At 33.1% G+C, this 24,126-nt stretch overlaps 3 protein-coding genes across 11 annotated transcripts; 1 reads left to right on the forward strand and 2 right to left on the reverse strand.

Moving 5' to 3' along the window:
• Positions 1 to 308: 308 nt before the first annotated feature.
• LOC144543847 (protein WHAT'S THIS FACTOR 9, mitochondrial-like) lies at positions 309 to 4,589 on the reverse strand. 7 transcript variants are annotated; one of them, XM_078292289.1, is made up of 6 exons: positions 4,189 to 4,589; positions 2,388 to 4,065; positions 1,534 to 1,659; positions 1,263 to 1,364; positions 836 to 938; positions 309 to 526 (listed from the first exon to the last, which is right to left on the reverse strand). In XM_078292289.1, the coding sequence occupies exon 2, from the start codon at positions 3,575 to 3,577 to the stop codon at positions 2,393 to 2,395; it is 1,185 nt and encodes a 394-aa protein (XP_078148415.1). In that variant the 5' UTR covers positions 3,578 to 4,065; positions 4,189 to 4,589; the 3' UTR covers positions 309 to 526; positions 836 to 938; positions 1,263 to 1,364; positions 1,534 to 1,659; positions 2,388 to 2,392. The 7 variants fall into 7 exon arrangements, with proteins under 7 accessions (XP_078148415.1, XP_078148412.1, XP_078148413.1 ...); XM_078292286.1 differs by having other exon boundaries at positions 826 to 938; XM_078292287.1 differs by having other exon boundaries at positions 836 to 943.
• Positions 4,590 to 10,465: 5,876 nt separating this feature from the next.
• UCH2 (Peptidase C12, ubiquitin carboxyl-terminal hydrolase 1) lies at positions 10,466 to 13,471 on the reverse strand. 2 transcript variants are annotated; one of them, XM_078326390.1, is made up of 6 exons: positions 13,332 to 13,471; positions 12,868 to 12,917; positions 12,683 to 12,729; positions 12,304 to 12,350; positions 11,866 to 11,968; positions 10,466 to 11,428 (listed from the first exon to the last, which is right to left on the reverse strand). In XM_078326390.1, the coding sequence occupies exons 2-6, from the start codon at positions 12,896 to 12,898 to the stop codon at positions 10,652 to 10,654; spliced, it is 1,005 nt and encodes a 334-aa protein (XP_078182516.1). In that variant the 5' UTR covers positions 12,899 to 12,917; positions 13,332 to 13,471; the 3' UTR covers positions 10,466 to 10,651. The 2 variants fall into 2 exon arrangements, with proteins under 2 accessions (XP_078182516.1, XP_078182518.1); XM_078326392.1 differs by lacking the exon at positions 13,332 to 13,471 and adding an exon at positions 13,185 to 13,306.
• A 5,131-nt stretch (positions 13,472 to 18,602) lies between these two features.
• On the forward strand, positions 18,603 to 20,806 carry LOC144543660 (putative pectinesterase 14). Of its 2 annotated transcripts, none has more exons than XM_078291999.1 (5): positions 18,603 to 19,058; positions 19,271 to 19,442; positions 19,692 to 19,898; positions 20,105 to 20,371; positions 20,470 to 20,806. In XM_078291999.1, the coding sequence occupies exons 1-5, from the start codon at positions 18,673 to 18,675 to the stop codon at positions 20,515 to 20,517; spliced, it is 1,080 nt and encodes a 359-aa protein (XP_078148125.1). In that variant the 5' UTR covers positions 18,603 to 18,672; the 3' UTR covers positions 20,518 to 20,806. The 2 variants fall into 2 exon arrangements, with proteins under 2 accessions (XP_078148125.1, XP_078148124.1); XM_078291998.1 differs by having other exon boundaries at positions 20,105 to 20,364.
• The last annotated feature ends 3,320 nt before the right edge of the window (positions 20,807 to 24,126 follow it).

A 24,126-nucleotide genomic window follows, 5' to 3' on the forward strand; every position in this document is an offset into this window, starting at 1 on the left:
TGGGGCATTTTTTTTTTTTTTTATAAATCAAGCCTGCACCGATCCAGGGGATCGGTGTAGCTATATGAAGGGATTTTCTGTGGCGACATACCTGCTAATTCACTTATTAACTTAAAAAGGTTTGTTTACATATTGGACCAACTTTTATTAAATCCAATTTTAAACATAAAATATGGACAACCAACAGGGCCAAACGGGCAAACAGCCAACAGACCCCTATTTCTAACTTGCGCTTGTATAAAACATTTGCCCAACAGACCCCTGTTTCTAACTTGCGATTGTATAAAACATAAAGTATTAAAGAAACCAAACGGGCAATATACTAAGTTGCGATTGTGGAGAAAAGTAAAAAAATAATCAAATTGCACAAAAACATCTTAATTAAATTTTAGCACTAAATCAAAAGTGCATAAAACATCAAAGGGCCTGAAATTTTACGCCTCAACAAAAAGACGAGAATATTATACAAATTAATTGAAGTTCTTGATTTCTTGGAGTTCTTCTTAAAGCTCTCCTCGGGATCAATCTGCATAGATTTTGAGGTCATATATAAATGAACAGTTTGCTGATTTTACTTTAATTCGAAATAAAGAAAAAAAAAATTATACCATTGTAATCATATATGCAGTGACAGCTGGTAGTACGTATTTTATATTCATATATACACACTATATATGCAGTGACAGCTGGTAGAACGTATTTTGAGTTTTTGAGTTTCTTGACACCCCCAGGTGCAAAAAACCCCCAATAAAGGTAGAGAAAAGAATTTGGCTTAGTACTGGTACCAAACCTGACTGGAAAAATAATTGTTGTGTCAGTAAATACCAGAAATGACCAGAGAAGACGCTTCCAATTAATCCATTTGCTATCACCACTTCATCGGTTTTAGCTGAGTGAGGAATCGTGAATTTCGGTTCAACTCCCAGAGCAGTCAAGGGCTACACTGAAATTAAATAATATAACAATCATTATAAGATAAAGTCAAAGGCCATATCTTATATAGATCAAGTTCCATCATTTTTTTTTTCTAAATTCGGTACTTATTAGGAGGAAATGGGAAGTAGGTCTATATAGCATCTCTCTAATGGTCTGTGTTACATATATGATAATACATAGTTACATACCTATTTGAGCATTTAAGGAAAGTTATTAATTAATTAATTAACGTTGACCAATTCATATACAACGGCCAGGAAAATGGCATAATTATCGCCACCAAAATTTAGAATTCTGAATAATAAAAAATTAGAATTAAGCCATACCAAACCACCAAAGAGCAACAAGTGTAAAGAGACCAACATATCGAAACAGCTTTTGCACATCTACTCTTTCGCCTTCCTCTCCAGCAAATTTTTTCAGTAGAACTTCATGCATTAAAAAAAATCCAAGGGTTATTTTATAATAAAAAAAATTGATTCTAGCTTTTTCTATATTCTTTGTCAAGAATTAGCTATTCATAAAAGTATGACTTTTGATAAAATGATGGTTACAATTGAAAATTTCAATCAAGAATGTATCAAGGCAACATCTTACCAGTAAATAGGCCATATGTCATATGTGACAGCTGAGGCCTGAGAGAAAGCCAAAAAGATCACCAACAAGAGTTCTCTCTCCTCTCCTCTCAAATAATACAATTAATGCAGGTACCAGCCAGAATGTCTAAAGTTTCCAACAATATGGTGTTAAAATTTTATCATTACCGTATAAGCTATAAAATATTAGCAAGTCATAGGTTTAGGGCTGAAACAAATTATATAGAACGAGAGATACTGGTTGAATTTTTGTGAGGCAACATGGTGAGATTCAGTGATGAAGATTAAAAGGAATGCTGTCCAATATAGGGAATGAGGGATATGAAGGTAAAGACGTAACAGTCATTTTCATTTTTAATTAATACTGAGCAATAATTTGTAGAAAATTGCCTTACAAAATTCAGATATGGGGAATTTAAAAGGTTATTAAGTTTAGATGGGATAATGGCAAATTTTGAAGCTTTGAATGGGGAATATCTAATCTAGAAGTTCAATGAATATATTGAATATTTTCTCTTCTATCTGCTGGTAGTGTTGCCTGCTTTTGGAGCTTGATTGCACAAATCAATACAAATTGAGACAGGTTTGCACTACGTTGAGCACAAGAGTTCACAGTAAATGAATTTTACAAGCTAAGCGGGTCCAAGAAAGGGCTGAAATTGAAACATTGGGGCTTGACTGACTGAGGCTATAAAAGAAGTATGGAGTAAACTACTACCTTTACCAGAAAAATTGTACTGCCTGAAGTTGCAATTGTTGCATCAGATAGCAAATAGAACTTTCATTATCAATAGAAGTAACAGAGGGTATCAAAGAATAGTTCATTAATATTATTAAAAAAACAAAAATACTAACCTGAATTAAGCTGAATCTTCTTCATTGAGCTCCAAAACTGGTTTTCCACTCCTTCGTTTTCTCAAAATAGTATCAGATTTCTTCATCAACTTCACATATTTCTTTCTCACCTTCAACAAAGGGTGTCTTTCAATCACAGTACCTTCCCCATTAACCTGATAAGCCTCTTTAAGCACCACAAAGCATGTCTTGTTCTTCAACAAGAGGTAGAACACGTGTGGATGCTTTTCAAACACCTTATCCACCTTTTGAGGAAGCCTTAAATGCTTTCGTAAGCAAAAAAGACGTCTCCTTTCTGCTGAATTATCGACAAAAATGCTCAATAATTCATGAAGAACACCTGCAACCCGTTTCTCGGCCACATCAGAATGGAGTTCCAGATCAGAGAAAGCTTCATAAGGAGATACGTAAGGCAACTTTTGAAAATGGTCGAGCCAATCTCTTATCTTGACTTTTAATCTAATTCCTTTGAAAGGAAACAAAGGGAAGTGAATGTCCGATCGAGACAAGAGCTCTAATTGTTCTCCAGATTCATTGATAGCATTCCTTTGCAATGCTGAAAGAGGCAATGTTTGACCCGGATCGGGAGCTTTTAACCACATCTCTCCATCCCCAATTTCCAATATTTCAAAACCAAATTTTAGAAGGTTCTCTTGGCTTTTCAGAAAATCATCAGGTAAACCCAAGTACCACAACATACCTTGAACAATCCGGAACGGAAGAATTCTTTCTCTAGACATTAGCACAAGACGCCTCAACCTATCCACAATATCTTCCATCTTTGTCTCATAAACCGTGTTTTCTTCTTGGTCAAGCTCAAATGCCTCCTGTGTAAGCTTAAACCAAGGAAGATTGTACTTGGGTCCTGTGAATTCCTCAAAAAAAGAGGGATATTTCCGGAGGAACGCCGTGACACGGCCTGATATCTCTAGCCGGCAATTTTGTTTTGAAATGGAAGAGATGGGAATGCCAACTTCAGGTGGAGAGAGAGAAAGGATGAGATTTTTTAGAGAGATCAGGATTTTGAGATCTTTTGATTTGGTTAAGAGATCAATTGAGTCGAAGTAAGGATCTTTCTTCCATTTCATGGTCACAGTTACATGCGTGCATTGTTGAAAGAGCGTGAGAGCTAGGGTTTTAGATTGGTGGAGGGAGAGTTTGTATATTGGGTTTTTGGCGAGAGAAAGCATGGTTGTGTTCAGAGCTTAAGAAAGACTGCGATTCCAGAATTTTCCGTTGCCATGGGGAAGAACAGCTAAATGAAAATCATAATTATGCAAAGTTTTCAAAATTAAAATGCATATATAGTTATATACCTAATCCCATCCAGTTGCCAAGCGTAAGCCTTAGCTCTCAGGTGAATTTTCGGATGGAAGAGAGAGGAGGAGAGATGGTCGGGATGGAGTGAAGGAAGAGAGAGTGGTGATGGTGAAAGTTGGAATTCTCGGTTTTAGCTGAGTGAGGAATCATGAATTTCGGTTCAACTCCCAGAGCAGTCAAGGGCTACACTGAAATTAAATGAGGAGGGTTCAAATGCCTCCATGTTTTTGTGTCTCCATCATACCAGATATGCAGTTTGGGGGAGATCGAGTGGAAGTAGACATTAAATTGAGACTAAGCTTTGGTTTTCTCAGCTCAGTGCAAGGACTGAGTTCCCTCGTATCTATTTCATCAAAATCTGAAAAAAAACAAATAAAAAAGAATTGAGACTTAGGTTAGTAAAATCGAGAATTAGAGACAAGAGAGCAGATAAAAGTAGACAATAGTTACTCCTTGAGAAACTGAGAGAGAGAGAGAGTACCGTCGGAGTGGAGGAGGGAACGGCATAGTCACCAGCCGAAGTCGCGCCGCCATAGCCAAGCGAGTGAAAAGGAGGCAGGAGTAAGGTCGAAGAGGAGAGGCGGAGAGGCAGGGATTGAGCCTAGAGGCGGGAAGGGTTTTGGTCTAGAGGTGAGCGGAGAGGAGAGGCGCGGAGGCGGGAAGGGTTTTGGGTCGGGAGGCAGGGAGGTCTGGCGCGCGATTTGGAGCAGATCGAGATTTTGGTTTGGCGCGGAGAGAAAAGCCAGCGCTTTCTTCACCAACTACGCACCTATGCCATATGCCGGCATTTTTTTTAGCACCGGCTCGGTTAGCGCCGGGAGATTCTAAAGGTGAAGGCGAAGGCGGCAACGAGAGAGAAGCGAAGAGAGGACCAGGAAACGTAGACGGAGGGTAAGAAAATAAAAGTACAAAATGACTATTTTACTCTTTCGAAAAAAATTCCTGTTTAATTTAACGCGAGCTGCACTGAACCATTCAACCATTCAGACAGATATAATTAACGATTGAGATTTCATTTTGATTTTGCTACACTACAGCCAAAATCACTTTAATGTATAAGCCCAAAAATAAATATTTTGTACGCATATTGACATGTCAAAAAGAATCATCTTTCAAAAATCATAAATAGTAAAAATATTTCTAAAAATAGTAAAAATTAATATTCTACAAATTTAATATATAACCAATTTAATAAACTATTAAACTCGACTTTTCGAATATAATTTTTTTGAATTTGACCCGTAAGCATACGCTTTGGTATGCTTATATAAGTAGCATAGCTAGACTCATATATTTATATATTTTTCCTTTGTTCTTCTTTTGTTTGATCATTAAAAGATAAATCCAATCAAAACAATGATTTTATTAAAATCATAAACTAGGTAATATTGACAAAGAATTAATTTGTGCTAAGGATTTTTTTTCTTCACCAATTTAGATGCTATAATAGCAGGTAGCCTATATGTAAATAATTCTTACAAAGTTTAAAACTACAATTAATCAATAGATCTAAAATTTCTAACAATAACAACATCTTCCTTCTTAGGAATAAGACAAATAGAAGCTAGATTTAGCTTTTTAACTTCTGAATTACCATAGTAAAACGCATTAAAGATTTCAGCAACATCATATTGGATCACATCCCAAAATATCTGGTAAAAACAGACAATTAGTACATATTTAGTACATATCCCCTTGTCAGGACATTCAAAACTAAACTATTGTTTAACACTCTTTACTAAATCATATTGGGACTTCAGTTTATAAATTTATCAGTACACCAATAAATGCATTAAATCCTGTACAAATAAAATGTATACATAAACTAAAATCATGATTTTTTGTTTTCACATAACCAACTATTATTACTATTATGCATTAGCATCAGATGTAAGTCAGGCATTAGTATCAGTAACTGGTATAATAACCCTCAATTCATGGACTTCCCACAAAACTCCATGAAAATTAGTATCATTAATATGGTCAAGATCATTATTAGTAGACTTAAGTTTAAACAACACTGAACCAAAAAAAAAAAACAGTAGAAAAGTATAGTTAACTTTTGTCCCGTACAGTTTAGAGTCAGACCAGTACAAATATTTATATGAGTGAGTCTATGGTACTATGCATATCACGTGTTGTTACTGTGTTACAGCTCTATATTCGAGTTTTCAAATCCTAACGGTCGATCCGAACCGTTCATCTTGTTCTCCATATTAATATGTGTTTGGAGACCAAATTTTACATTTTTTGAAATTTTTTTACTATTTTTTTTAGATATTTAGAAAATCACTTGATCTGAAAATTCTGGACCATCCAAAAACAGTGATTTTCAATAAATTTAAAAAAATAGTAAAAAAATTTCAAAAAATGTAAAATTGGTCTCCAAACACATATTAATATGGAGAACAAGATGAACAGTTCGGATCGCCCGTTAGGATTTGAAAACTCGAATATAGAGCCGTAGCACGGTGCCAAATCGTAATATGCATAGTACCATAGACTCACTCTATTTATATTGTCCTGGCTACAGATTAAAAATGACTACTACCTCCATATCAAAGATGAATTGTCCATTAATCTCTCTTATGCACTCTAATCACATGCTTCTGCATTTAACAAATGTAACACAAATTGCTGTTATAAAATATGGAGTAACAAAAAATAATAATAATAACAATAAGATTCTATGTAACACGTAAAACGTTTTTTTGAAATTAATAATCAGAAGTTCTGCGATTTCATGCAAAAAAAAATTGAAGCCCAAAGATTGGGTGTCAAATTTTGCATCTGGACTGAATTTATATTTGATTTAATTCCAGGGTCCTTACTTGACCATTCAATGTTCAATTAATCTTCCTCAATAATTAATGAACCATAAGATGTACCTATTCACAATTTATCTAGAATGAAAGCAACTAAATTAGTTTCTGAAGTTAATTTAAGGAGAAATACAAATTTTTCAATACCATGAATAGTGAAGGGTATTTCAGTAGTTTTCCTCCAATGTCTTATATTTTTTTTTTGACCAAGTTAGGTACAAGCATCAAAAGAAAAAAATAATCTCTGAATAGATGAGTGCTACTTCTCTCGGCCATTTTTATTAATATCCTAAAAAAAAAACTTAATTTTAAAAATAACCTCGAATTTTTTTTTTTTTTATTGATGCCCCAACCGCTCAAAGCCTGGGCGGGCCGAGCCCCAAGTGGAGCGCCAGAAATTTGGGCGGTTTGCTTTTTTTTGCTTTTTTTTTGCTTTTTTTTTTTTTTTGTTGTTGTTGTTGTAAACCGCTGCACTGTTGGGCGGTCTTTTTTTTTTTTTTTTTATTTTAGAAATTTTAGTATTTTAATTTAAATAATTTTGTTAAGAAAAAATTGTTTAGAGTGTATGCTAAAAAATAAAACATTTGACATATTTATGAAGTGATGTCGTAATTCTTTATAACTTTGATTTTTTTTTTTGTGAACTTTGATTTTATTTGTCAATTAGATGTCACAAGTCTAAATATAACACTAAAAATATCAAATTTGACATTTGTTGGTAAATCAGCAAGTCTGGACTGATACAAGGACCAGCAAGTCTGGACTGATACAAGGACCAAACTACAAAAGTGATTGCACCAGCATGTAGAGCATTCAAAAATACACACGGTAGGCATTAAAAAACAGCAATTTTCAAACCATCTTAATAAATAGTAAAAAAATTCCAAAAAATGTAAAATTTGGTCTCCAAGTAGATTATAATATAGATTAAACATCTAACGGTTTGGATTTGTTGTTTTGACATCACACTGCTAAAAATAGCCCCGGCAGCACCTGGGCAGAACTGGTGCCAGCAGCAATTTAGCCACAGCCTACATATATAGAGTAAAGCTAGCGTGTGACATGCTCACCAAGAAATTTTGGTGAGCATAACTCCAAAAGTATATCGGATCGACGTCAAATGTCAAATCCAAACCGTTGAAATTCATGTACTTCATGAGTGATGCACATACATGCAAATAGCTAATCCAAATAGCTAATCCAAATAGCTAATCCAAACTATTATATGTTTAATCTATATTAAAATGTGCTTGGAAACTAAATTTTACATTTTTTTGAATTTTTTTACTATTTATTAAGATGGTTTGAAAATTGTTGTTTTTTAATGCCTACCGTCGGACGAAAACTTAAATTGAATTTTTGAGGCTCCCAACGATATTTTTTTGAAATTCTAATGCTTCCGATACAATGATGCCCAGTGTACCACCTGGTCAAAACGGATCCGTCTCGTCCTTCCCTTTCCGAAAAGTGCTCATACGCGTAAATTCGAGTTTCTTAGCCAAAGTTATGGCTGTTTAAAGTTTTTTCGAAAATTAAACTTTGAAAATTCACAACTGGCTGTAGAAAAATCCAAATAAGTTGAAATTTATATCAATTCTGTGTATTTTTTAATGCTCTACATGTTGGTGCAATCACTTTTGTAGTTTGGTCCTTGTATCAGTCCAGACTTGCTGATTTACCAACAAAGGTCAAATTTGATATTTTTAGTGTTATATTTAGACTTGTGACATCTAATTGACAAATAAAATCAAAGTTCACAAAAAAAAAATCAAAGTTATAAAGAATTACGACATCACTTCATAAATATGTCAAATATTTTATTTTTTAGCATACACTCTAAACAATTTTTTCTTAACAAAATTATTTAAATTAAAATACTAAAATTTCTAAAAAAAAAAAAAAGACCGCCCAACAGTGCAGCGGTTTAAAAAAAAAAAAAAAAAAAAAAAAAAAGCAAACCGCCCAAATTTCTGGCGCTCCACTTGGGGCTCGGCCCTCCCAGAATTTGGGCGCTCCACTTGGGGCTCGGCCCGCCCAGGCTTTGAGCGGTTGGGGCATCAATAAAAAAAAAAAAATTCGAGGTTATTTTTAAAATTAAGTTTTTTTTTTAGGATATTAATAAAAATGGCCGTACTTCTCTTATTAACTTAAAAGGTTTGTTTACATATTGGACAAATTTTATAGTGACTATGTACCTCGCCAATTCTGTGAGGTACCTAATTTGCACGAACACAACAAATTGATGTATGTCAAAACAATATGACAATATAGCCTACCTTTCACTTCCTATTAAAGGAAAAAGTAATTAAGGTGATTGGAATTTTCTTTTCATCTTTAACTTTTACAAAGGCCTAAAATCCTACGTCATTTTTGTTTAATGCATGTTGAACTCGCTCCTCATGAGGCTGGTTCGTAGAATTAAATAGTTAAGCACTTATGCGTTAGAGAAAACAATGTATCACATAGTTTATGTGAATCTAACATGTTGAGCTCTTATTAGACGAGGAGCAAAAGGCAGGCTGAATATGGGCTGGGCCGTGAAATTTACATTGTAGAAGAAAATTGGAGACTGACAAATGGGTCCAGAAGCGTCGGCATGACTGTGATGGGGACCAATGTCAATGAGTAATTGGGTACTGAGCAGTGGGACCCGAGATGTCAGCAAAGCAGGCGGTAGAGACGCGGCGAGCGCTTCAAGCCTTCAACTGATGGAAGAGCCCCACTTGTCAGAACTCAACGATGGAATGAACGCACTGGAGACGAAAGAACAGCTCTCAACAGTTGTTACGATGATAATCGTGTCATTCTTTCTTCTAATCGTAGAAAACATTTAATTAACTCAAAATGCTGGAATGTAAAATGGAAGGCCACATACATATAATAAATACTGTTGTTGAATTTTCAACTTGGTAAGAATTAATACATCGTGCAATAATTGTAGAAATAGCCAGTACCAATATTTATATTGCTTTAGTCTCAATTTGGAGTGGAACTAAAAATTTATTATAATATGACGGTTGAATTTTATAAAAAATGATAATAATATCCAATAACAATATATTTAGAATGACGTACATTTGTTATTTTAATTATACAAATAATAATAGAGAGAGCAAATTATATTGGTTTTATAAAAAAAACAACAGTCAGAAATTACCTATGAATTTATAATTTTTTAAAATTATAGGGAGCACTAACCTTTCCCAACTCCTCTAGTATATCCAAGCATTAAATGAAAATAAAATAAAATATAAACTTCTATTGTAAACCCAAGTACAACATAAGAAATAAATTAGCTGGCCTAGGGTTGACATTCTGGAACATTCCATTTCTATGAATTATGAAAGACTTAACAATTGTCACTTTTGACTACAAGAAATAAAAAAATATATATATACATATTCAACAAACAATAAGTAACGCCTGAAGCTAGGCTAGTTACAACTGGGAGAGTATCCTCTGCGGAGCTGTGTGGAGCTTTTAATCTGATCCGTTCGTTTTGATCGGATGGACCAGATCAGAGGGGCCCAAATTTTGAGATCTGATCTGGTCCATCCGATCAAAACGAATTGACCAGATTAAAAGCTCCACACAGCTCCGCAGAGGATAGCGTTCCAGTTACAACTAATCATCAAGATGGAATAAGAAACACATAAGATTAAGAACAATCAAGATAAGGTAGGGTGTCATTAGCCAATTAAAACTCCGATTACAGCTTTACTAAAAGAACCCACCCCGTAAGAAGAAAATGTAGTAACAAAATATAAAAGAAGCAACATCCAGTTCATTCCGAAAGAAAAAACTATCAGATTACCGACTATGAACTAGTTAGGGTCATTAAAAAGAGTTTTCTGTAATTTTTTTGTTTTATTTTAAATGAAATCAAAGTGAATGATTTGCCCGATTCAAAACATCATTCAGACCAGCTAGTACATATCAATACCACAACCCAAATAGAATGCACTTCAAGAAAATAATTATGTTTCCATCTTAAACAAAGACTCACAACTTAGAATGCAATACATAAACTAGCATCAAGAGTTCAGTACAGAGTAGAAATAAACATCCTTTTTCCTAAAAAAGAAGGATAAAAACAAAATAACAATAATACATGTCATGTACTCACCTCACGCCACCACTTGCGCTGGCACCCTTCTGCTTGGCCTTTTCAATTAAAGGCTTCAGTTGTTTTTTCTCTGCCAAAATCTTCAAAAAGTTGAACAAAAAGGGTATATAGTTATGTTTCCTCCTTATATTTTCAGTCTTCCATTTTTTGAACTTCTCTTCTTCCATTATTATCTTCTCTGTCACAGCCTCTATAGCTCCAGACACCTCAGCAAGTGATTTGTTAATTCCCTCCATCATGGCAGCATTGTTTCCTCCCCCACTCAACTGTTGCAAAAGATTCTCCCGTTTCTTCTGCAACTCCTTCAACTCGGCCGTGTACACTTCCTTACGGTTCTTTATCACCGCCATGAGATTAAACCTGATCTCACTCTGGGAGTACCGTTCAATTCTCTCTTGAATAACAGGTTGCACCATTCTCAGCCATTCAATATCCCCGGGCCCACCAGGGCATGGTCCGAGATTTACAGGGCCTTCTTTGAGTCCGTCTAGCTCGTACAAAACCCCATTTACAGGAACATAGCTTATGAAATGGTACACATCATCGTCCTTGTCAGCAACCTTTTGCTCGTCAGGCACAAAAGGCTCAGGTCGTGCAAAGCTGTTGTGCGCCATGCGTATAGCTTCAGAGTTGTTTATCGCTAGCCCCTTCAGTTCAGGTGGGAAGCTTTTGGTGAACTCCTTCAGTGATGAGAGCTCTGGCCCAATGTCAATTTCCGGACAGTTTAGCAGAATCGAGAGGATTGCTTGGGTTGCACATGCATTGTTTATAACCTGAGGAAAAAAAAAAAATCAATGGTGAATTTGGTTATGTTTATTTCTGGTTTGTTCTTTTAGATCCAAGGATTGCAAATTTAACTGTGTACCAGCACTTGTCTTGTCTGCAACCTGATAACCTTAACTGATATTTCTGTGTATTCACGATTTCAACCTAATTCTATAGTAAAGTTTCAGTTATCCACATTTTGCCACACTTATATTCTGTTCTCGTGGATAAGTCTCAATCAGTAACAACTTTGTAAAATAAATCTTAAATTACACATAAATGTTCTACTGAATTATCAGCATGCTGCAATTTTGCTTAATTTGGCCGAAAGGCTCAATTAAGCCTCATTTAAAAACAATTAATACTCAAAGTACTGAACTAAATGAAGGCAGACCATAAATGAAGTGCTGAGAAGAAGATGAAACTTATATGAGCCTGTACGTACCTGACTTGCAAAGAAGAGGTTAGGTACGAGATCTTTGACTACAGGTCGGTCATCCTTTTCACCGGGCCTCCATTTGAAGAGGAATATTAAGCCATAGACCGGCCTGCAAAAGTAGATAAAATAAAATGTTAGTTTTAACTTAAGAATTTGGTGGGCAGAATTATCAGGCCTAATGCCTCTAGTTATTCCTGCGAAACACTCAATTTAAAAAATTTCAAGACCTCCCAAGTTCTCTTATTTCAAGAATTACAATAGATCTGAAAGCACAATTTTACATTGTATTAAGATTCTTTTAATGTTTTCTTACTCCCAAATAAACATTCAACATATGATATGATTAAAAAACAAGAATAAAATTGCATATGAAAGTACATTGTCGAGGGGAGTAGTGTGTGTGTGTGCGTGTGTGTGTTTGTGTGAGGGGGGGTTGGGGGTTACCAAAGCTCATTAAGGGAGTCGAGATCAAGTGAGTAGAGCTCTTCAACCTATAGAATAAAATTTTCAGGTCAGAATATTCCAAAATTGACATAGCAACTCTTACCAGCAAAATAAGTCGACGATTGATCATTTTCACTACCTCACCAAGACTGAAAAATCACCAATGTAACAAATAAGAAAATCCTCCTGGTTAATTAGGTTGCGTATATCAGCAGCATATTCTCAAACTCCATGTAACAAAGAGCAATTTATGTGAAGTTAGATTCATATCAGTATGTCTGTCAAATTTATGCAACCAGCCACACTTAATTACACCTGAGATTGTAAAATTAAAAGCTTCACAACTAAATAAGACAAACTGCATCAACAAGAGACTTACCTGAACACCCTTTACTTGCATCTGCTGAATCAGTTCAGTAAAAACACCTACAAAAAAGTTTGAAGAAATAAGTTCACATCTGAAAAAGAAAATATAACACATGGCAATTGTACTACACTAGCCTGCTAATAAATAAAAGATGAAATAACAAATAAATCAATGAATGGCCTGAATCTATAACTTACCAGGATCAGACTCGATGGTGCACCACGACATCTTTTCAACTGCTCAAAAGCTGTACAAAAAAGTAACCATTTCGCAATATTGAAATTAACCTGAAGATTGGGGAGGAAAAATAAAAGGAAAGCAACAAAGAAATATCACAAACTCAGAGCAGTACTTCATATCATCATATGCATGTTCCTTTGGGGCTTTTCGGTATTTTGTAATTTTATGGGGTTAGACGCAAAATTTCCCCAGGTTAAAACTAAAAACTCTTCTAAATTCCCAATTAGGTTGAGACCCGACTAAAACTCCCAAATTAAAGAGAAAAATCAAGTACCCAGTAGAAACTGCAGAAGTTTGCCTCAAATTTTACGACAAAACGAACTAGCTTAGACAGAATCCAACAATTTGGCCATAAAAGAGTTATATAAAATCCTAGAATTAATACGAAGAGAAGATTCCTGATGTATTGTGTGAGACTTACCTCAGAAAATTTGGAGAAGTCTGATCGGTAAAAGAAAAATCTTAAAGCCCTCAGCAATTGAACTTGGAACCCTAGAATAGCCACAAGCAAAAGAAAACGGGTTTCAGGACCGTACACCAGGCTCACGCAATGACGCAAATAACTTTATCAAGGTAAGTTGAGAATTTGGATTTAGTGTGGCCGTGCACTTTATCCTAATTACAACCTATATACAAATTTACAATCTGATATCATATAACCGACATTAAAAGAAAAAAAAAATTGTAAGTGTTTGCATGTAGACTGGAAAAAACATGCCGTGCTGTGGTGTGTTGTAATTAACACGTCGTGACTTTGGTCTCGTGTCATGCCTTGATCAGTTTTTACGTATCGTATCGTGTCGTGTCGTGCCGTGACTAAAATGTTAATAAATGATCATAGCACGCGAATGGTCACACCATGTCTAAACATGCTGATCGATGATGATGATTCTAAATACTTGGATCTTAGATCAATGATCGATGATGATGATCTTGGATCTTAGATTCTAAATACAACCTTTATTTATTTCTATTTTTGATATTTAATCTAAATACTTGGATCTTAGATCAATGATCGATGATGATGATTCTGAGATCAATCTTCAACAATGCCGAAAAAAAATATACTTCTTTAAAACCCGAAAACGATTTCCACCGTGATGATCCGAAATCTGACTCCCATCTCCCATATAATACATGCAGGGATATTGAAAATAATAGATAAAAATACAATTGAGACCGAAATTAACATGAGGATCAACAACAAATACAATTAATAAATAGTACGAGAATCCATCATATTTGAAATGAATAATTTTTCAAAAATTTAAAAAATAATATGTAGAAGCCCAATTATGTAAGGTATAGATGAAGGTCAAATGACCTCATTTCTATCAACTGAATAGATACAATTTTTTTTTTTTTTGAGTAGAAGTTGGAAGCCAAACCATTCAACTATTCAATATTCACTGAAATTTTTATTAATATAAAAATATTAAATTTCAAAATCTACAATCATACTGAGAAATTTCAAAATCTGTCCAAACCGCAACTTTTTTTGCATAAATTCAACCTAAAACCGCACTTTCTTTTTCCGATTTTGGAATTCCAAAACCACAAGGTTTTTTTGCGATTTTAAGTTTTTCTTATTTTTTTAATTAAATAGAAATGTTATAATTTATTTATTATTTGTATTGAAATATTAGAAATATTTTATATATTTCTTTATAAATAGATGAAATACTATATAATTTGATTTATTAGAAAGACTGCCAAAAATAATCCGGATCAATATTTTTCAGGTCGTATTTTTGTGGCATTTTTTTTTGTTTTTTTCGAAAATAGAAGAATCCAAATATTATCTATATTTACTTAGTAACTTTTGAACTGGAATCAATATCCCAGATTCAAAAATATTTTTTTTTCCATTAACACACAACTAAATATTTTAATTTTTCTTACTACCACAAAAAATTCGGCCTAAAAAATGTTGATCCGGATTATTGTAGTAGTCTTTCTAATAAATCAAATTATATAGTATTTCATCTATTTTCAAAGAAATATATAAAATATTTCTAATATTTCAATGGAAAAAAAATTATAAATATTTTTGTTTAATTAAAAAAAACTTAAAAGCTCAAAAAGACCTTGCGGTTTTGGAATTTCAACTTTCAAAACCGCAAAATAATTTTGTGGTTTTAGGCCGAATATCTGCAAAATAAATTTACAGTTTGAGCAGATTTCAAAATTTCTCAGTCTAGGATGTATATTTTGAAATTTAATATAATTTTCGGATATTAATAAAAATTTCGGCAATATTCATATAGAATTGTTATTTTCGAATTTTAAACTTGCGACCTTTTACGTACATAAAAAATATTACTTGTGTCACTAGACCAAAGAATAATTCTCAATATATGCAATATTTATCTAGGTGATCCTGGTAAGTGAATATCCTAGTAAGTGTCGTTAGTAATATCAGGATAATTATGAGTGCATGTTTTATTGTTCATTGAAAAACTTACATTCTTCCTTGAGAAATTGCTAACAAATTCTCAAGTATCACCTGGTTTGACAGAAATACTAATAAGATGAATAATATTATTATAAATAAAAGCTTCTCACATAGATATTTTCTGTCAAACTTAGAGCATCTACATCCCTGAAACTATTAGAGTTTCTAATCTGACGTGGCAGTTTCTAATCTAATTTTAGGGATGTGGAAGAGTTTCTTATTTAGAAACTATGCAGGAAAGTTTCTTATTAAGAAACTGTTTATAAACTCTATGTTGGCCAAATAATTGGCTCAAATTGTTTCTCCTTTTTAATTTGTTGCTGACGTGGCTTAATAGAAACTCTAAAATGAGTTTCAGGGATGTGAGAGCTAGAAACTTTAAAGACCATAATTTCTAAAAAATAGTTAACAGTTATTTAGAAATCATTTTGAGTTTTAGGAATGTAGATGCTTACATTCTTCCGTAATTTACGAAATAAGAACATTATTAATAATTAACTATTAATTACGTAAGTAAATGGGTAAAGATCAAAGATGGATATTCATTGACAATAAATTAACTTGACAATTTTCACAACTGTAGAAAATAAATATAATGTTGTAATGAGATACTTCAAATATCATTTATACTTTTATGCTTATCATGACAATTGAAGAAGGTCTTACTATTCATCAAATGATTAAAAATTTAAAAACAATCTATAATCATTGAGCTTTGTTGGATATCTAACGAAACTCAAATTATATGAAACTATGTATGCGTTAATCTATATTGTTAAATTAACATATGTGACTAGTTTCTTTTTTTTTTTTAATACTTTTAAAACTTTGTTGACTTAAATCGAAAATATTTATTAAGTTAAACGGTTGTTAGTGATCCACTTAAAAATTAAATTTTTATCGAGATGTAATTACAGTTTATTTCAATAGCAATATTTCTTTGAAAATATGCAGATTATTCGAATAACTATTTATCCATTATTCTTGTTGTGAAAAAAAAGAACTCAAAATCTCTTTTTTTTTTTTTTTTTTTTCTAATAGTGAAACAATTATATCTTTCAAGATCATGATTCTTATGTACACTTCTTATGTCGGCAATGGTCCCAATTTTTTTTGCTACTATATGTGTTAGAAATCTTAAATTTCTTTCCTTTCGCAGTTGGAAGCATAGTCACAAGATTCGCGAATTATTTGTGAATTAAATTCGAATAATTCATTTTTTTAGTGATGCCGAATTGAACGCCGAATTATTCGGTTGACCGAATTTTGACCAAATTAAATCCGAATAATTCACGAATTTTACGAATTTTTTCCTAATTTTACGAATTATTCGCGAATTTTTTCCAGAACATTTTTTTTTGCTCTCTTACATGACTGAGATCTCTGATCTGGATAATTCTGAATCATTTCCGAATTATTTTCCGAATCACGAATTTTTGACCTCGCTAAACCGAACATGAATAATTCATTTGTCACTATGGTTGAATTGTATATCTTGTCTGTCGTGTTCTAATTATATCTTGTAATATATCTCTTCTATTTTGCATTTTTGCTGCTTTGTAATCACCATCTTATACATAGATGGTGACAGATAACAAAATTCTAATTTTTCGGCTTCATTATATTATATTATTATGTTCATGCGATAAAAGTTCACATATATTTTTCTCCACCTCGATCCCCACCACCGCCCGCCTGACGCAAGTGGAGAAAATGAAATTGCAATCACTTGCAAGTACAGTTTGACTTGCATGTATATAGAGAGAGAGAGAGATGGGCTATGGTGCATTGCAATGCATGGAGGAGTTTGTGTATTGAACTATAAATCTAAAATTCAAAATTCAAATGACCGATCCAAACCGTTCATCTTGTTCTCCATATTAATATGTGCTTGGAGACCAAATTTTACATTTTTCTGAATTTTTTTACTATTTATTAAGTATTTTACAAAAATTTTGATCCAACGGTGGCTTAACAAAACAGTAAAATCAGCAACCACCGTTGGATCAACAATTTTGTAAAATACTTAATAAATAGTAAAAAAATTAAGAAAAATGTAAAATTTGGTCTCCAAGCACATATTAATATGGAGAACAAGATGAACGGTTTGGATCGGTCGTTGGATTTTGAATTTTAAATTTTAAATTTTAAATTTATGGTCCAATACACAAACCCCTCCATGCATTGCAATGCACCATAGCCCATCTCTCTCTCTCTCTATATATATATATATATATTGCTTTCTATGTTCGTCTTAATTTGGTTAAGATGAATGCCATCCTGTATATATGTTCATCTTCAAAAAGAAGATGCATGCATGAATTCCATGTTTTTTTTGTCAATCTCTGGGCTTCCAATTCAAGCAAGCACACGCTCAAAGACTTCAAATCTCTGTCCAAATTCACGTTCTCCATTATAATAGATTTGTGCTAACCTTCCTCTAGAATCATTTTTACGCGTTCTCTTTAGAATTATATTTTTTATATAAAAAATCTGTGAAAGATCTTCTTTGTGAAATAAGTGGTGTCAACACCATTGCTCCACCCGCTTCCATTTCATACTATATGCTATATATCAATGACATTTCAACTTAAGTTGTCACAAGTTTCAAAATTTATTGGATCAACTTTAAATAATGAATTTAAACTGTTCAAATCGATCTACTATATAAATGATCTATAAATGACATGCTTACATGAAAAATATATACATTTTCAAATTAATTTAGTATGAAGTCAAGCGGTAAAAAAAAAGATTTTTAAGTTAATAAATTTTAACTAATACATTATTTTGTTTCCTACTTGACTTAGTACTTACATATTACACACTATCGAAATTTTATATAATTTTGTATGTAAACGCATCGATCACTAATAAAATTAATATGTTTGAACAATTTGAATTTATCAATCGATTTGAAAGTTTGAAGTCTATCCGATATGTTTTAGAGATCGCTAACATTTGAGATGAAATACACAAGAACCGTAAAAGTAGAAATTTACACAAGAAATATCCAAGAACCGTAAAAGTAGAAATGATCATGATATATATATTCCGTGTACTTATCCAGAATGTATGATTCTAGAAATAGTCTACCAAAATTGATTGTAGAAAATCTAGAGATCCATTTTCATTTGCCAGCGTCTAGATCATGTCCACTATAATAAAGCCATATATTATTACAATCATGGCCTCAAACCTTTCTTGCTATTCACTCTTTCAGACCCCATTTGCTCCCTTATACATAACAAAACACCCTTGCCACAATCTTTTGTACATACAAAAACTCTATTGATATCCTCTTACAATGACAAAAAAACCCAAAAACAATCTCTTCCTTTGGATCTCAGCCTTCTCCATTGCTCTTATTTCCATTTTAATCTCCTTCCACTCCATCTTCCCTACAATCACAACCAATTCAAAATTCAACATTTGTAATATTGGTACCATACGGGGACGTGATATCACGACTTCTTTGGTTCAATATGTTACGCGCCACCACAGAAGAACGCATAAGTGTGATGATATGGCGAAATGGGTCGTGATGATGACGGCAGGACAGAATGCTGGTCTAGTCCTGGCCGTTGATCAACAAGGCTGTGCAAATTTTAGCAGTGTTCAGAAGGCAGTAGATGCCGTGCCAGATAATAGTCTGAGTCGAACATTAATTCTTGTCAGCTCTGGCATATATAGGTACATCATTTAAAAGCTCTCATTCACACAAATATTTCAAATGTGATTATTTCACACATATATTGCTAGGTTATATATATACTTTCTAGGATACATTATATGTACTAAGTCAAGAGCAAATATACATAATATATATATATAGATGCATAGTCATCATGCATGAATGAACAGTTTATATGTAATTTTTGTTGATGATTACTTGGATATGGCAGAGAGAAGGTAATGATAGATGCAAGCAAATCCAATGTGGTGCTCCAGGGAAGGGGCAACCTAGAGACCTCAATTGTGTGGAATTCAACTGCCAATTCAAGTGGAGGAACCGTTAATAGCGCTACCTTTTCAATTCTGTCATTCAATTTTATTGCTTACAACATCAGCTTCCAGGTAAGTATACATAATTAATTAGCTTCCAATTTCACTTTTCTCCAAAATGGAAATTGTTGTCACTTGTCACAACTTAAACTGCACTCCTTTCCTTTTCATCCTTTCACATGCATTCAGTATTTCTTTAATTGTGCATTTCTCTTTTCAAAAGTTTTAACTTGGCTGTGCCTCTTAAAAGTCAATGAAAATAGAAGAACATATTTATTTGCAAGAATATAAAGAACAGTTAAAATTAATGTGGATTTTTAGAACACGGCGCCACCAGCATCACCAGGAGACGAAGGCGGGCAGGCAGTGGCACTGAGAATTGCTGGAGACCAGGCGGCATTTTATGGATGTGGGTTTTACGGAGCGCAAGATACTTTGCTAGATGAGAAGGGTCGGCATTTCTTTCGCGAATGTTTCATTGAAGGTTCTATCGATTTCATCTGGGGCAATGGAAGATCTCTCTATGAAGTAAGTGACAAAAGATTTCCCACCTGTGCTTGAGTTTGCTTTTCTTAGTATCACAGGCTACAATCTGTACCAGTTAGGTCTCTTAATTACCAGTATGAGTATATATATGTGATCCATAAGTAAAAAAATAACTAAAATACTTTTGTTTCCTTTTGGAGAGCTTTATTAGATATTTTTTGTTAAGTTGGTTATCTTGACTAGTACAGGATTGCAAGATTAGTTCAGTAGCGAACCAAGTATGGACCGGGAACGGTCCGATCACAGGGTGCGTAACGGCTCACGGAAGACAATCACTAGCCGAGAAATCGGGTTTCTCATTTGTAAACTGCAACATCGACGGAACCGGAAAAATCTGGCTAGGGCGTGCGTGGGGCCCTTATGCGACCGTTGTTTTCTCCCAGACGTATATCTCAGCAATAGTTGTACCTGAAGGATGGAACGACTGGAATGACCCGACCCGAGACCCGTCTGTGGTTGCTCCTCTTTGCTTCTTATTGCTAATATTTGATTTCTAATGATATACCAATTTATACAAAAAAAATTATGATCAAAATTTATGCACTCTCTGTAGGACGGTAACTTTTGCAGAGTATGGATGCATGGGCCCAGGTGCCAGTAACTCACAAAGAGTGTGGTATTCAAAGCAGTTGGATAAGGGGAAGGCGGCCCCTTACATGGATATTTCTTACATAGATGGTGCTGACTGGGTGGTCCCACCTGTCGGAAGACGACACCGGAGCATCCCTTGCGATACCCATAACAGAGACAGCCATCTTAAATTTACGGAGGATGAATCAATCAATGAAAATGTATTTTCATCTGCTGCTTTAAGTCTTCCGAGATGAAGCATTTTAATTCACAACTTGTATACTTTTAACAAATATATTTGGTTGATTCTTAGAATTATTTATAATGGCACACTAATACAATAGTTACCAAAAAAAAAAAAAAAAAAAAAAAGATTATACAAAGAAAGAAGAGATAAGGAAAAGAAAGTCAATTAACTTGATAGATATATAATATATATTACGAAAGGAGTAGCTTTGAAGTTTGAACTACAGATCTGCTGTCTAATTCGAAATCATGTGCGACACGATAATTGCTTTTAGAGCTGGTAAATGGGTGGATTACAACTGTTTGCGTTTCAGGTTATTTTGGATTTGGTCATATCCAGGTCAATAAGTGTTTCGGATTTTCCGAGTCAAACTGCGTCATGATTTAAATTTAGAAGGCTAGATCTTATTTGTGTTTTTGTCTGCTAGAGCTTATCTCGAATTCTGAATGAATTAGTTCAGAGATCTTTGAGGTCAAGTTAATTAATTGATGGATAATTCATGAAATATTTTACTTTTAAAAAAAATAAAAAAAAAATAAAAATTTCCTTCAAATTTTTCTAAAGAAAGATGAATATCTTTGTCTTTCAAATCCTACACTGTTATAATAAATACATTTTTTTATTTGAATTTTGAACCCGCATTGCTCATACGAAGAACGTTGTCCTTTGTCACTAAATCGAAAACTGATTCTTCTTTCAAATTTATTAACAAAATATATTTGGAATCCCAATTATACGTTCTCCATCACTCTCTTAATCTCTTTCATCTCCTTATCATTTACTTAATTTATTTCAACATGAAATCTATCTAACGTTATTCAAATTTCTTATAATTAACATGAATATAGTTTCAACTTTTTTATTTTGAATTTACTTGTCAAGTTTACAAATTGGCTCACCTGAAAAAATAGTATTTTTCATCAATCAAATATGTTCAAAAATAACTCACTTGCGAAAAATAACATTTGAATTTATAACATATTTTTTTTCATATAAATCAGGCAATTTCACACACACTACTTGCCAATATAACATTGTGAACAGATGTGGCAAATCATACAAGTATTTTGTTTGGATATGATTAAAATCATAATTATTTTTGGATTCATATAGATAATCAATATTTGAATGCTTCATATCGGTTATGTCAAATCGATATGAAACATGTTAACTATTAGTGGCCACTATGTATTTATCAAATTTAATAAATTTAAAATTCAAAATTCAAATGTCAAAATAAAATCAATAGATATACTATATATTATTTTATTTATACGCATGATAAAAATTACCACAGTTTGACTTTATTTTGATATATATCAAGAGTTTACAAAAATTTGGGAGCACCTAGCTATCCCCTGTAATATTTTCTCATTTCTTTCCTCAGTTATTAACTGCTTGAATAACTATAATTACTAACTGCCTAGGGGGACCACTTACTATTTGAGGACCACAAAATATTTGAAAGATTTTACAACTGGTACGCGTAGGTATTCATCTATAATGCATCAAATATTCATATATAACAGATCAAGTATTCATCCTATGATATCAAGTATTTAAAAAAAAAAACTGAACACATCACTCATCTATCTTGTACACGTTTTTAGAGACAGTTTTTTTTTTCTCCATTCAATATAATCAATATTTCTGACAATCTGTAAAGAATTTTGCAAATCTAAAACCACGAATGTCTTCTACAAAATTTTCTCTTTCAAATGAGATCCATGATGACATACTTTCGAGTTGTCAGTTGCATAAATATTCATATCTCGTCACGCAAGTATTCGTGCCTCATCGAAAACGTATTCATCATCGTTGTGCAAGTGTAAATATAAAAACTGGACACATCACTCCATCTTTTGCATATTTTTAGATGTGGTTTTTTTTTCTCCGTTCAATCTAATCAATATTTCTGATGACCCGTGAGGAATTTTACAAATCTAAAACCACAAATGTTTTCTACACAATTTTATTTCTCAAATGAGATATATGATAACATACTTTCGAGTTGTCCGTTGCATAAGTATTCATATCTCGTCACGCAAGTATTCATATCTATGCTAGCAGGTTCCTGTGTTTGGAGACCAAATTTTATATTTTTTGGAATTTTTTTACTATTTTTTTAGGTTTATTGAAAATCGCTGTTTTTTTTATGGTCCAGATTTGCTGAAAACAGTGATTTTCAATAAATCTAAAAAAATAGTAAAAAATTCCAAAAAATGTAAAATTTGGTCTCCAAATACATATTAATATGGAGAACAAGATTAACGGTTCGGATCGACCGTTAGAATTTTGAAAAGTCGAATATTGAGCCGTTGCACAGAGGCCCTCTATGGTTTGCGTAGCATGCTAGCAGTTCCATATAGGAATATGCTAGCATGCTACGCGTAGCATAGAGGCCTCCGTGCAACGGCTCAATATTTGACTTTTCAAAATCCTAACGGTCGATCCGAACCGTTCATCTTGTTCTCCATATTAATATGTGTTTGGAGACCAAATTTTACATTTTTTGGAATTTTTTACTATTTTTTTAGATTTATTGAAAATCGTTGTTTTCAACAAAATCTGGACCATAAAAAAAAAGCGATTTTCAATAAACCTAAAAAAATAGTAAAAAAATTCCAAAAAATATAAAATTTGGTCTCCAAACACAGGAACCTGCTAGCATGCTATGTGTAGCATAGAGGGCATCCGTGCAACGGCTCAATATTCGACTTTTCAAAATCCTAACGATTGATCCGAACCGTTCATCTTGTTCTCCATATTAATATGTGTTTGGAGACCAAATTTTATATTTTTTGGAATTTTTTTACTATTTTTTTAGGTTTATTAAAAATTGTTGTTTTTTTATGGTCCATATTTGCTGAAAACAGCGATTTTCAATAAATCTAAAAAAATAGTAAAAAATTCCAAAAAATGTAAAATTTGGTCTCCAAACACATATTAATATGGAGAACAAGATGAACGGTTCGGATCGACCGTTAGAATTTTGAAAAGTCGAATATTGAACCGTTGCACGGAGGCCCTCTATGCTACGTGGCATATTACTCCTTTTTTTTGGCATATTACTCCTTTTTTTGCATGGTAAAGATTCATACGCGGCATGCTAGCATATTCCTATATATATATGCACTTGATATACTTTTTGTTATTTAAAACAGAAATAGAGCGAATTAAGTATTTCATTAATGGCAGTAGGGAGAAAAAAAATAAAAAAAAATAGAACAAGGTCGCTGAATAATGAAAGGTTAAATAAAGAAGTTCTTCGACAACTATTAACAGGTTTGCTTTAATTTACTTAAAACTGCTGAGATCGAAAAATAGTAAAAGAATAAAATATTGTGTAGATCGATTTCTTTAATTCTCGGTTAATAATAGAAATAAATGGAA

Source organism: Carex rostrata, chromosome 25 (genome assembly GCF_964058835.1).
Source record: "Carex rostrata chromosome 25, lpCarRost1.2, whole genome shotgun sequence".
Taxonomy (NCBI): Eukaryota; Viridiplantae; Streptophyta; class Magnoliopsida; order Poales; family Cyperaceae; genus Carex; species Carex rostrata.

Bases quoted from the DNA above. Each gene is read 5' to 3' on its own strand.
- LOC144543847 (XM_078292288.1), bottom strand. From the start codon at position 3,577: ATGCTTTCTCTCGCCAAAAACCCAATATACAAACTCTCCCTCCACCAA.
- UCH2 (XM_078326390.1), bottom strand. From the start codon at position 12,898: ATGTCGTGGTGCACCATCGAGTCTGATCCTG. The intron at 11,969-12,303 runs GTAACCCCCAAC...CTACTTTTGCAG, and splicing joins GACTCCCTTAATGAGCTTTG to GCCGGTCTATGGCTTAATAT. The intron at 11,429-11,865 runs GTACGTACAGGC...TTTTTTCCTCAG, and splicing joins ACCTCTTCTTTGCAAGTCAG to GTTATAAACAATGCATGTGC.
- LOC144543660 (XM_078291998.1), top strand. From the start codon at position 18,673: ATGACAAAAAAACCCAAAAACAATCTCTTCCTTTGGATCTCAGCCTTC. The intron at 19,899-20,104 runs GTAAGTGACAAA...TGACTAGTACAG, and splicing joins ATGGAAGATCTCTCTATGAA to GATTGCAAGATTAGTTCAGT. The intron at 20,365-20,469 runs GTCTGTGGTTGC...CACTCTCTGTAG, and splicing joins AATGACCCGACCCGAGACCC to GACGGTAACTTTTGCAGAGT.